This window comes from Diplotaxodon limnothrissa, linkage group LG20 (assembly GCF_057381915.1).
Source record: "Diplotaxodon limnothrissa isolate DT_005_m linkage group LG20, D_limnothrissa_male_GT1.1, whole genome shotgun sequence".
Taxonomy (NCBI): domain Eukaryota; kingdom Metazoa; phylum Chordata; class Actinopteri; order Cichliformes; family Cichlidae; genus Diplotaxodon; species Diplotaxodon limnothrissa.
Window position 1 is genome coordinate 26,967,617 of NC_140615.1, and position 14,456 is coordinate 26,982,072.

Consider the following 14,456-nt stretch of genomic DNA (forward strand, 5'->3'; position numbering starts at 1 on the left):
ACTTGTCTTTATCCCTCTCATTCCTTCTCACACCGGCTGTGATGCAGTATATACTGTACATGACACGAAATAAGGAAAGCCATTGCAGATCCACTTCAAAGTTATTGTGATTTGGGTTTTAATGTGGGATGGGAAAAAAACTACACCAGATCCATTTATGGCTATGCTGTACATTAGATCCATATGAATAATCACATCTTTATTTATGTGATATCCCTCGTAGTGTTTCTCGATTAGGTGACTTTCCTCAGAGCTCTTCACTGGTGTGCATTCAGAAATTTGCCACTAAACGTTTTCCTGTGGCCTCCCCCACAGCTAATAATAGAACACATTAAAATAGTCACCAGAAACACATTACAATGGATCAAATAAGTATCCTAAAATGTGTGTGCGCCTGCACAGGCACATGCGTTTCCATGTGCTTCCAAGGCAGATTAGTTGTACCGGGGAGCATAAAGTGCATGATTGTGAGGAGTGTAAAGACATACAAATGTGCGTGCATGTGTGTGTTGCTGTGAAAGCAGATGATGGATGAGATGGTAGCACATGCTTCTTATTACCTCCTCTGCTGCCTCTTATTGTCTGCTGGTTTTGGGAGTGCTGAAACAGATAGCAGCTCTCACCGTATCAGTCAGTCCACGTTTGCAGTGGACCCGTGGCTCGTCCTCGCAGTGCTGCTGCATCTGAAGGAGCTACATATTAATGCCTAAATGAAAGAGTAAAACACGGTGTTTAAGCCATTTCTCAGATCTAGCATTACATAAAACGTCCTTTTTTTTAACCATTTGCATGAATTAGTGTCCGTTGAACATGTTTTTTGCTGAGTTTATTTCCTTAAATGTTTATTAGCTGGGATGCATATTTGGCTTACAAAATGCCCCGCACTCCTGCAGCTTTATGTATGTGATTGGAACACCGCCCACAGTGTTCCACTTGAAGTAATAGACAGATGGGAGTCAGTCACAGCATCGCTATGATGGAGAGAAATTACCCTGCTGAATGCTGCCCTCCCTCCCACACTACATCAAACTCACTGGACGCTCAATATTCACCAAATCACTCTATTTTTCTAGTCATGACTGCCTTGTCTATAGGACAAGACAGCTTAATGCACTGAAATGACCACATGTGATTTGAGCAGTGGCTGAGATACTGTATGACAAATTTTATGAGTCGCTGCTGCACATTCATCTGATTTCAAACATCAGTTCTCTGGTTGTGTATTATTTTCCTGCATATATGAGAACATTTCAATCAATGTCGGTCTGCTCGGTGGATGAAAAGCAAATATTTTGAGAAAAAGCATTGATGGAGTTCTAGGATGAATGCATTTACTGGCATTAGGTTGCAGGGATTTTTATACCTCATGAACAAACTCCACGGCCTTGAAGTTTCACAGAAAACTGATGTTCATAGAGTTACTCATTACCCCACACAGCATTTTAAAAGCAGTGAGTCATACTGTGACACCCAGTGTTTCAGCTAAATTCACTGCATCATATACATGTCCCTAAAATCCAAATTAATGGGCTTACAGTCGAGCTGTTTGCTCTAAAAGCTGTTTAAATCTACACGGCTGAGTGTTGATCACATTCATTTGTTAAAGAGCTATGGTTTTGGCAACCTGAAGGAAAATTACTGTGTGGCCTGGGTATTTTATATTATTTGCACACGTACATGCTTTGACTTATTTAAATGTGAGGGTTTTTTAAGCCTTGAGGATATTAATGGGCAAATATATCGTTAATGACTACAGATGGCTGGTCCTCTGTAAGTCTTGTTCTGCCAGAGGCTTCTTCCTGTTAAAAGGGAGTTTTTCATTCCCACTGTCACCAAAGCACATGCTTGCACTTGGAACATTTGATTGTTGTCTTTTTCTCTGTATTATTGTAGGGTCTTTACTTTGAGGCGACCATTGTTGTGATTTGGTGCTATATAAATAAAACTGAACTGAATTGAACTGGATCACTAGTTTTTTCCCAGCAGCCTGGAAGCTTTGAAACATAATTTGAACATCCAGGTGTGAAAATGAAAATGTAACTGAACACTTAAACTGCTAATATTCAGTCCTGGGAATTTATTTCAACAATGTGTGGACTGGAAAAAGAAGAAAAACACAAACTGCTCTCGAGTGCAGCAGTCTTAAGTCTATGTCCAAAATTAAGTCTCTACTAATGTCCAGTAATCTTTGATTTTATAATCCACGCTTGTGAATAAATAATGGAAAGTCAAATATCAGACCGTGAAAGCCATCCATAAACCAGACAGAGGTGTTGGGATGCAGGTCATTTGGGAAACCCAGCTTGCCAAACCCATCAGTCAAATTCAAAGGATCAAAGTTCCATCTCTCCTTTGTGGGAGCATGACTGCACTATGACAAAGCATCGCGGGTAGTGGGTCCGTTTCTTTGAAATGACTCAACCAGGAGGTACTTCCCCACACGGTCAGGCCTGATGTGCATCACTGGGAGCTTTTCTTTATGCCCAACAGCTCCACTAAAATAAAACATTCACACACACACATACACACACAAAGAGAGGCAGACTGCCAGCCAGTCAGCATGAGCGTCCTAGCAGGAGAAAATGCAGTTTGTGTTTTTGATGGATGAAAGTACCATACAGAGAGAGAGAGAGAGAGAGATCGTGCATATATTTGCAAATGCTTGACACATCAGTGTTGACAAAACAAGTCATGTGACGACCGCGAAGATGGCGCAGCTTTGGGTATATTGCAGTTTTCTCAGTATTTTCTTGCACCAACTCGGCAGTTTGGACCGGTGATCAAATATCGCGACCTATTACCTACTAATTATCGAGCGATCCCGCGCGTTCACGCTGGGTAGCTCTCTGTGGACGAGACAGACTTGAGCGGATGAAATCCGAGGAAAGAAGAGAAGCACAAAGAAAATAAATAAATAAGCTTCGAGGAAAACGAATCTCTCAGTTCCAGCTGAAATGCGTCTGCAATAAAAAAAAAAAAGAGAAAAAAATTTCTTTTGTGGAGAACAAAAAACCGCTCACCGCGTGCGCGTGCGTATATGCGTGTGTGCGTTACATTAGGTGGACACAGAGACTGCATCAGGCTAGAGACACACGCCGGGACATAATAGAGCTGAGACATCGAGGCTTTGATGGTCCTTCCTCCCCCCTTCCACACACGAACGTCAGGATACTGATTCCGGTCGAGACATGTAGTCCCATGTATCAGCAACCAGGATAATTTGTAGCCTTGAGCTCTCATTTTTAGCAGCATCATCTCACGATATCGACATAATGTGGCTTGCTCTACCGAAGGGAAAATAACCAAATATGTGGATACCTACTGAAGAGGAGAAAATCGGAGTTGGTGAGTCGACAACACCTTTTTAATGCTAATTAACGATGCTTGGTTTCTAGTTTTGTTGTCTGTTTTTTTTTTAAACTTGACTTTATTCATTCAGCCTCTCGATGACAGTTTTTACAAGAGAAAACACCCAAATTTTGTTCTTCGAAATCCCGCATTGGCTATGCAGCCTGATTTCCCCCCCATACTATTAAGCCCATTACATCAAATGAAAAACAGACTTATAATGGCTGATATACACGCACAGTGCCTGCATAGAGAGGGGAAATTGCGTGGGATGATACAGCCTACAACCAGCCACCTTAAAGATGCCATCACGGTCTTTACACAACCGCAGGCGGCCCGTTAAATGCGCTCCCAGTCTTTAGTTTGGTGGTTTTATTCACACATATATAAAAATGCGTCAATGTAGCGGTTTAGCCTTTTCTTCTTCCGAGCGCTTGTAATGGGGGGAGGGCGCAATTTGTTTTGAAACCACGAGGGGGCATCGTGACTGCGTCCCTCCAACAGGTGTAGGCTGGAGTGAAGCTGAAGTCTACCTGTAGACAAAAAAACAAACAAACAAACAAAAAAACCCACAACCCCCCCAAAAACAATAAAACTGACGTGCTTGGTGCCGCAGCAGCAGGGACTGCAAAGTACCACTCTTTACATTTTCTGTGTGTGTGTGTGTGTGTGTGTGTGTGTGTGTGCGCGTGTACTTTGAGCAGCATCCTGGGCTCATGACAACATTTTATGGAGAACAAAAGCGAGCTGTACACGATTTAATAACCAGTGGATGCAAAAAATGCCGTCACAAGATCCCGGAAGGTGTTTATAAATTGACTGTTGAGTCCCGAAGTGACTATGGCGAGAATACACTACAGAGGGTTTTCATTAGGGGAATGAGTCATGTCCAGATGCTCTGCTGCTTCTTATACTTGTAGGGCTACTCGTACTGAGTCGCACATGATACCCCCCCCCCCTCTTCATACACACGCCCACACATATACACTTTTTTTGGAGGCATTGCGTTGGTCATGATGGTTTCAGAAAGACCGCAGGCGGAGAACCCCAAGCGGCAGCCCTACCATAACATCACCACTTCCAGCTGCTGCATCTAATCGTCCCCGTGTTCTTCCATCCTTCCGTCCATCGCAGAAATCACTGCAGTACTTTTCCAAGCGCAAACATCTAGGGGTGGGGGGTGTTTTAACAGGGGAGGAGAAGGTAGTTTTGTGTTGGTGGTGGGGGGGTGGTGGGGGGTGGAAGCAACAGTTCGGCGCAGCCAACGCGCCAGTCAGTGCGGAGTGACCTGGCGCTGTCCGTGGTGCTGGAATCTGGAGATGACGCTGTCCACGGTGCTGAAATGCGGGGAAGCAGAGCCACCGTGTACTCGGTACACACTGTACCTTGTGAAAGCTGAACACATCGCTCCGGTGAATATCCCCCCTCTGCCTCAGACAACATGCTGGCTCGCGAGGTTCAGTATTTCTCCGGCATCACTGCAGATGAAGCCCACGCTGCTGAACTGTTGCGATAAATGGTAATACAGCCCCAAAAGCCTGCTATCAGTCCCTCTCCTGCCTCATCTGTGGTGTTAGTGGCACCATTTTGCATTTTCCCCCTATCTTCTTGCCTTATTATGTCACTGCGTGTAATATTTTCTCATATTACCCAAATTACCATGCGCAGATATGAAACAGAGATGTGGTCCGTCAGCAGCCAACTGGGCCTTTCTTTTTTCTGTTATCTTCACAGGCTCCATTTAAAAGGAGGCAGCTGAAGACCCCTCATGAAACGTTAATGGCTTTCTTACAATCCTGGCCTCCGCATTGTTTGGTTTTTGTTTGTGTTTATGTCGGAAATTTTTGTTTCTATATCTGCTAGTGCTGTTTACCCTAACTTTAAAATGGCCAGTGTAGTTTATCCTAATGCACAGTTACGTTTATAATAATTTGCCTTGTTTTTCAGATAGGAATTAGTTCTCAGTTTGTCAAAAGTAGCTAAAAATACAAGCCATTATGCTAAAACATTGTGATATAACATAACTCTGAGGATGCCAGGAGTTAAAAATAACACAATAACATAATATTGAAATGATTACTGTTAAATCACAAGCCTAAAATTAGTTTTCTTGAAATCTTTTCTTCCTACAAGCTGAAAATGTTCCTTTTTCTTGTGCACAAATGAGTCACTGATGGATTTTTCTCATATAGGCAGCAATATTCCTTTACATTTTAATTGGAAAGAGCTCAGACTGCAAGTCAGTACCTGCCCACATGAGAAATGAATCAGATGTCTTCATCTGTGGCTACATGGATGTGGCTCAGATGCAAAGCACCAAATAATCAAGCAGTCAAGGCCGTCGTCTGAAACAGACAAGTTTAGGATAAAATGTTTTCATGACAGAATAAAAGACAGAGATAATGTTCAGCTGACAGTGGGATTACAGACATCCGCCCAAAGTAGCATTTCTCCAGTTTCATCCATCCTTCCTATATCTGCAGTGGAAAGTTTAGCAAGCTCGTTTCATCACGGCCACAGGATCAGCTTATCATTATTACGTTTCCTGTCTTGTCGCTTTGCTAACTTGTCACTAGCAATAAAACAATAAAAATAGGTAGTGTTAATGGTGTGACAGTCGTGTACACAGGAATTTAAAAGTTACACACACTCCTGCAGTTGGGTGGCATGGCTAGATTTCTGGGACACTAATTTGGAAGCAGATATAGTGAAATGCTCCTCTGCCTCTGTGGCAGAAATCGCTTGGTTGGCAAGACTTCGGTGCAGTAATGTGTCTCAGCAAGTGAGTGTGCATTCAAGTCGTGCTGAACTCCATGACTCAGTGGGCGAAGCCCAAAGACCATTGTGTAATTTTTAACTTACCAGAGATCTGGGACAGGACTATTCAATCCAGGAAAGCAGGACTTCCATAGTGTGCATACGTTCTACCTGTTATGGCTCACTGGAACTAAAAGGCAAAAGGAAACACATGTAAATAAGTTCACGCCATCACTGCAGCATAGATGAGCATAGTGTCCTCTTTGATAAAGCATTTCTCACTACAGTGGTGCCATTAGCACTCAGTTGTTTGAAAATACAGCAGACAATTTATAATCCATAACAGTGTTTACTGTTGTACTGGCAGGTTTTTGATGGCATTACCACCTTCTCTGCAGAATATTTCTCCCCTGCGGGCCATCATGCAGTTAGGCACTGTATGTGTCTATCACTACTTCTCAAGCAAGGCCATATGGCTCTGTTTAAAACGTCACTCTATTACATATAGCAGTGAAACATTTTTCAGCACATGACAGCAACAGTCAGTGTTTACACTGGAAGCAATACAAACATCTCCTTCGTCTGTTGTACAAAGGGAGAATTGATTTTATTTCAGAGATAGACATGTCTCAGGAGTAACAGGAAAGAGAAGGGTAGACAAGGAAAACAGGTCAAAGATGAGACTTAAACAAACACACAATAGACTGATGCTAAACAAGCGTGTAGAGTAAAATATTTTTATGGACGGAGTGCATATCCTGTCATCTCAGCTAGTAATGTCACTGATAGCAGATAAACTCTAAATGTGACTTACTGTTTTTTAACGCAAAGGGACAAGCAAACAGCATCACCGAGAAACGAATAAATTCTAAACACAGCATCCATATTTCTGGAATGTGCCAATTTCACATAAAAATATCTGTTGATATTTAACTTTTAATCATTGTTTCTACTGTTTCTATTGCATTGTTTCACAGCACGTTTTTCTTTCATGTTTAATGGTCTGTTAATGTTTAGTCATTTTTATCATAATTCTCGGTTTTCTACACAACTAGTAGAAATGGATTTGGGTATTTTAACCTCCCTGAAGTTTCAGACTCAGTGGAAAATTGTTCATTTAATTCAGTGTATTACAATGAATTTAAAACAGCAAGAGTTAAATACGTTTGCTTTAAAAGAGTCTATCCTTTCTTTTAATCTGGATTTACACCTCTTCATTAGTATTGGTGTTTGCTTAGCTGATCCAAATCTGATACGTGACAAACGCTTTGACTTCGGCAAAGTGTTTGTGGTGCTACAATTCTCTCTTTTAACACTGTGGAGATGTGGATGGGTTGGAAGTTTGGGGTTCTCAATTGCCACATTTATCTGCAATCATTGCTTGAAAGACCCTTTTACACTTCATCACTACAGGATTGAGTCAAGGGGGACTTTGGTGTTCACTCATGCAGTCAGCTTACTATTTCAAAAACCACGCTGAGTCTGTTCCCACATTTTCTGATTATATTAGCCTTTTTCCTACACACCATTGGTGACAGCACTGCTGGTGAAAAGAAGTGAGTTAGAAAGTAATGGCCCGACAGAGGAAAAGTGTGAGCGAGTCTCACGATTCTCACGATGGCGTGATTCACATTCTCCAATTTGAGTCTACTCCCCCTCGGTGATTCTCTGTAGTAGGTGACCAGTGTGATGCTTGACGGCTATAACGCTGGAACGTTTCGCATAAGATAATCCAAGGATTGTGCCTCTTTTGTCACATGTGAGGTGTTTATGATGAAGGCTGAGTGCTGTCATAGAAACCCAACTGCAGCTTGTCTGCATTCTCTGTGCCAACACAGAATACTGAACTCTTAAAAGCTTTGAGTTTGTATTTTCGCCTGTTGATGCAATACAGTAAGCATGTACGTTTGTCTGTGCGGTTCTCTTTCTAACTTAGATTGAATTCATTATTCTGGAAAATTGCTGCGCTTACACTTTCTGAAAGAATGATAAAGCCATGAGCTCATTTTCACTCATTTGCTGCTGATTATAAATTATTTATGAAAATCCTTTTTGTGCTTTCACTCAGCTCTGAAAGTCACAACCTAGAAGCTAGACTCCCAAAGCTAAACTTTCAGAAAGATGTGTTTAATAGCTGACAAATAAATGAAACCAGGTGGCTCTTATGGAAGAATCGACGTGTATTTATGTCATACATGGAACAATGTAGGTGAGAGGACAGCAGGAGTCTCCTGCTGTGCTCAATCCCCATAATTCCTTCCAATGACTTACTGGTTACACAATAGCAGCCCTCAGATGCCATGTGGATCATGAATTCAACTAAATAGAGGGACAGTCTGGGCTGGTATACTGTTGCGGAGTGGAAAATGTTTGCTTTTTGCCAACATTTTCTACTCCCTGTCCCGTCATTCCTTCCAACATCCTACGTTCAACATGTCGAAGTCTGAAGCTGAATTTTGTTGGTTATGTTTTGAAGATATGCTAATGCTCCGCAGCTCTTAGGCACAATGAAACAAGTGTGTGTCTGTGTGTTTACACAGCTTGGAGGTTTTGTGAGGGAGGACTTTGAAAATATGAGCCTGCGTTCTGTGCCCAACTCTGTCTAACATGACAATCTCATCTTGTTCTGACGTGGCCTCCGCTGAAGAGTTTTCAGATGCTGTGAGTGCAGGTTTTGCAATTCAAATGAAATCGAGTCCATTAAAGAATAGGACTCTGAAATAGGAAATACTTAGCCCTGACTGGAGGCAGAACGGAAAAGGTGACAAGGATGCTCTTTGAGTCTGCCCATCTCTCTTCCTAATACATCTGAACTCTAGTGCAATGCAGCATCCATAAGCTTGCCATTTTAAAATGCCCTGATCCTGCAGCAGTTACAGTGAAGAAAGCCCTCCAGTTTGTGATGATCTGTTGCCATAGTTACCCCAGCACAGGAACTGAGCGCTCGCTATCCTCAAACAGGCAACGGAGCTGAGCTCAGGCTCCTCCTTCCCTTCCTCCCCCTCACTGGTTCCCCTGGCTAGTTCATTAGCATAATGATTCACGCCAAACTCTCCTTGAAGGGCCACCATTTGTAGGTTTTTAAAATCATCAGCGGAGTGCCGTCATTATTAAACAAGTTTGTCTTTACTGGGGCTTGTATACTGTTTGTTCCGTGGCTCATGTTGCCGAGCTGCAGTGCTGCAGAGACAAAATCCAGCTCCAGAGCTGATGCAATTTTTAAGGCCTTCACTGTGGCTTCTTCTCCCCAAAGAATAATCATGTCATCAGCGTTTGAGTCAGTGGCTGTTACTGAAGCTGGTACAGCAAAAAAAAAAGCAGGTGGCATGAAAGATTTCTGCTAATAAGAACTTGTGATAAATCACCGTTTAGCAGTATTACTTAGCAGTTTGTGTGGGCTCTACTTTTGGGATAGTTCAATTAACTTAACATAAGAAAAAATCAGGTCGCTTAAGAATTAATTGCTTATTAAAATGACTACCCACTTCAGGGTGGGAGCTTGTTTACAGTTCGCTAAGCTGTGCTTCCTGTGTGACACTGTGTTTAGATGTTTGCATTAAACAGCTTATTAAAGCGATGCATTGACTGCCCCGATACAAACCCAAAACACATGCCGTGTGAAGACATGACAGTGAAGAGGGATGTTCCCTGCTCAATCAGAGGCCACAAAGATGAAAGCAAGCATAGATCTTAAATCTGTGATGTGACTTTTGTTAACAGCAGTTACATTAAAAAGTGCTGTATGGCTAAATGCTTTTTCATGACTTGATATCTAATCATTTGATTCGTTTTTTTTTCCTTCTGCACAGTAATCTGCAACTTCCGGTCACCAATATGCCAGGCGTTGGTCCTGGAGATTGGGGAAACTGTACAGATCCTGGAAAAGAGTGAAGGTAAAATCAGCCCGGTCTCTTATGTCAACACTGAATGTATAATGGAGCTTATTCCTTTTCAGTTATCTAAACTAGTTTATTATTACGTGCTTTTATTGGGTTTGCTGTTTACTTTTTAGAATGAGTAATGTCACTACTTTTTGGGCCAAATAAACAAAAAACAAAGCACTATCTGATGGTAAGAAAGAAAACAACATTATACTGCCAAAATAAATTTAAAAGAAGATGCTAACTGTCTAAAGGTTGTGAAGCACACTTTATTTTGTCTTTTTATAAAGAGTTGTTTGGTTCCAGACGGATTTCCTGTCTCCCTGAACAATTGTTCTTTTCAAATTAAAAACAGTAAAAATAATAACTCTGAGGCTTATCTTTTAGAGACTGTAGTGACATAGATAACAGGAATTTGACTCATACCATTGATGCGGTTTTAACCCTTAGTCTGGTTAATTGGGTGATTAACCAGATATGGTAGCTTGATTTTCCACAAAACAGTGAAAAAAATTTGCAAAACAGTACAAAAAGCTTCTTATAATACCTTCCAAAAACTCTGGTGCTGACAGTTTGAATTTACAGCTATTTCAGTTAGTGCCCTATAAAGGCTTAAATGATAAAAAAGAGTTAGCACCCTGTGTAAATCTTAAAAACACTAGTACATTTGAACAGACTGACTTGCAAACCATTAACTACGATAACATCAAATGTAAAAACTGTATCATAGCCAGATTATTTCTATTACTAGTAACAGATTCTGTGACTCTGAAGAAATCTCTTTACATTAAAATGAAAAAGGCTGAAAACCAATATTCAGTGACTCCAAATCTGTCATTGGAAAACATTCAATACACTGTGAAAACCAATAAACTGTCTCAGTTTGTAAACTGGCATGTTAGCTTTTAAATGATTCACAAATCTCTGCAGTTTGTTCTTATTTACATTAAACACCTTATTACCATTTTTTGAAAGACGGTTGTATAACTGATATTGTTTGAGTCTACAAAGCATATAATGCTGAACTAGCCTGATAGTTTAGATATTATTGTCATAGATTTGTTTATTTCATGTAATTACATTGACTATTTAGTATCCAGACCATGAGTTAAAACATTTCACTTTGAAACTCTTCAAACCAATGGAGACACAGCAGAATGGAGACTTGAAAGATTAACATTTTATTATATTATTGTTATTTTTTGTGAGGGTGAACCTTTCTCATGTGAATTCCCCTCTTTCTTTAGGCTGGTACAGAGGGTTCTCTACCAAGAAGCCTTCTATCAAGGTAATTAGAGCATCTTTAATCACTTTTAATAGTGTGATAATTTCCATACCTTCACTATTCTGCATTGAAATTAGGTCAGCATAAGGCATTGTAAGACTCATATTTTTATTTGCATGCAAAGGCAAAAAGACACTGTTAGCAGTCGATGTGTTATATCTCTGCAAGTGTGGGCTCCTTTAATAATTCAGCACTTTTCAAAGACTGCAGACTAGTAAAGTTAAGATTATAGCAGACAAATCAAGTGTCATGAACACGTTTATAAAAATGGCTGCCCTGCAATAGAATGTGAGCTCCACACGAAGCTTTTATCAAAGCCTTAATCGTTTTTTTGTGAATGATAATGCGATATGAGAGATGTGCACCACCAGAAATAACCGTGTCTAGACAACAAAGACCTTAATGGCTGATGAACTTATCGAATATGGCTTTGATTTGACAAAAATAGAAGATTCCTGACCTGTATTTTCCAGAGGTGCTTTTAAAAAGACACATTTTAACCAAGATGTTCTGACTTTATGGTGCAGATATATGACAGCTTTAATGTTTTATTCACAAATAAAGAATATATGATGATGAGAAAAGAAAAAGTGCAATATAGATATGTTCTATGCATATGCTGTGCTGTAGTAAAATATGTACCGCTTCTGGCTTCCATGAGCAGAATTCTGTGGACGATTCAAATTGTTTTTTCCTTTCAACCAGCAGATGGTGCAGTTATTAACTTCATTTTACCAAAACAAGCTATTTAAAAAATCCTAATAACTTCAGTTTAATTCTAATCCATATCACAGATAGTTTACACGGGAGAAGTGCAAATAGAAAGAAAGTTCAGCTGAAAGGCGAGACGGAGAGGCCAAATCTAAAAGTCTTAGTTCTCTGTTGAGAGTCTGTTCATGCGGCGTCATTATTAAGATAAATCCTCTGCTATCTGCTCAGTGGGAAGAGGCTGTAGATGCACCACAGAGAGAGATCAATAGCTGCACTAATTCAATACTACATGGTTAACATATATCTGCCTCCCATAGAGTATGGAAGTGTTCAGCAAGCATCATTGCTCACCACAGCACAGCAGTGTGGAAACTCATTGTGCTAACAGCAGATATCTAAATGTTGCCTAAATGTTGCATGTTCATAATAAAAGCAATGCCATCAGAAGCAAAATACCAAATCTGCTGTTAGAAAGATAAAAGCTGAGGGTAATTTTTGCAATTCATTGTGTCTCAGTTTGCTTAAAAATGAAGTGTCAGAAGCTTAAGTAATATGCAGTGTTGCTGGAGTGTTTTAAAGAAAACACAAATGCTGTCCAGTCCTGGTAAATGTAGGTGTTAGTGGCTACATGCTGTCCTTCTCTACTCTCATCAGCTATTTACAGTTCTTACTAACACCCCTCCATTTTGTTATGTACTCCGCTGCCCACGTTTATTCGCCCCCATACTCTCTCCGAGCTGAGAGAATTACTTGTGCTCACTCTGGCCAATTCTTCACATCTGGTAGATTAGAATAAGAAATATGAACTGCAAGGGTGGCAGCCAGCACCACTCAGTCTCTCGTGCCCTTCTGCCGCTAAGCCAACACACAATAGGTATCCTGCACTTTGCTCTGCCTCCTGTCTCTGCACCTTTTTACAGGAATTCTAAACACACAGCAGAAAATGTAAAAATACATGTAAAGCAATTATTACACTTCTCTCAGCATATAATGTTTTGCCAGCAACAAAATGAATTAAAAAATGTCCAGTTGCTGCAGCTAACACGGTTTAGGATAGACTACCTAATAACACAAACATAACACAATAGGTTTGGTCACATGGTGCTGGAGAATTAGACATGTAATCCTGTCACACCCAATAACATCGTTGCTCTGTCCTCCATCCACAGGGTATTTTCCCAGTCAGCTATGTCCACTTGAAGAAATCTACAGTGACAAACAGAGGGTAAGCTGTATGATTGAGTGTTTTTATTCAAGCATGTGCAGCATCCTAAGTAGAGCACAGAATGTCAGTCTCAAATCTGATTTTCAAACTGCACCACAGGGTGTCCACTCTAGCTGATAGCATTCTTGTCCCAAAATAGGAACTCATCAGGACGACTTTCCCTTGCAAATGAAACCGAATGAAGCATTATAACTGATATCAGAAACATAACTTTACTTTATGTAAAGGCCGTAAATATCTCAGCTGGAGACATTTCTCTGAGATTTTGATCCATGTTGACATGATAGCGTCACGCACTTAATGGAGATTTTTCAGCTGCACACCCATGATGTGCATCTCCTGTTTCACCACCTCTCTGCTTGATTGAGGTTTGGTGACTGTGGAGGTCATTTGAATACAGTGAACTCAATGTCAGTTTAAGAAAATGGTTGTAGATTATCTGAACTTGACATGACACGTTATCCTGCTGGATCAGCCATCAGAAGATGGCTGCACTATGGGTGTGGAAGGCAAAAAGGTAACAAAGTATCTCAGGTGTTATGTGACATTTAAACGTTACTCAGCTTGGTACTGAGGTGTACCAAGAGAATATACCCATGACCATAACGCCCCCAACAACAACCTGAGTTGTTGATACAAGGTACAACATGCTTTCACATATTTAGGTGATCTGAACATCACAGCAGAAATAATTCAACAGACCAGGCAACAGTTTTCCAATGATGTCCAATTTTGGTGCGCCTGTGCGAATTGCAGCTTCAGTTTCCTGTTCCTAGCTGACAGGAGTGGCACCCGATGTGGTGTTCTTCTTCTGCTGTAACCTATTTGCTTCAACGTGTGATGTGTTGTGCATTCGAGAGATGCTCTTCTGCTTTGGTTGTAACACAAGTGATTATGTGAGTTACTGTTGCCTTCCTATCAGCTCCAAGCAGTCTGGTCATTCGCCTCTGACCTCTGGCATCCACCAGGCATTTTCTCCCAGAAAACTGCCATATTTTATCTTTTTCAGATCATTCTCTGTAAACCTCAGAGATGGGTGTTTGGGAAAGTTGCAGTAGATCAGCACTTTCTGGAATACTCAGAGCGGCCTGTCTAGCACCAACAGCCATGTCACGTGGAAAGCCACTTAAATCCCCTTTTCCCCATTCTTCATCTTGACCATGTCTATATGTCTAAATGCATTATGTTGATACCATTGGCTTAACAAGGAGTTAATACAGGCATAACACAAGTGAGCGTATTTTCCTGA

General features: G+C 40.8%; 1 protein-coding gene across 2 annotated transcripts in view; it reads left to right on the plus strand.

Moving 5' to 3' along the window:
- The first annotated feature begins 3,308 nt into the window (after positions 1 to 3,308).
- The window catches only part of LOC146611085 (dedicator of cytokinesis protein 3-like), a 51,986-nt gene continuing 40,838 nt past the window's right edge, over positions 3,309 to 14,456 (plus strand). For both annotated transcript variants that reach the window (XM_085345546.1, XM_085345547.1), the window contains exons 1-4: positions 3,309 to 3,345; positions 9,915 to 9,998; positions 11,234 to 11,274; positions 13,152 to 13,207. In XM_085345546.1, the coding sequence (XP_085201672.1) occupies positions 3,309 to 3,345; positions 9,915 to 9,998; positions 11,234 to 11,274; positions 13,152 to 13,207 (218 nt within the window). The remainder of the gene's footprint in view (positions 3,346 to 9,914; positions 9,999 to 11,233; positions 11,275 to 13,151; positions 13,208 to 14,456) is intronic.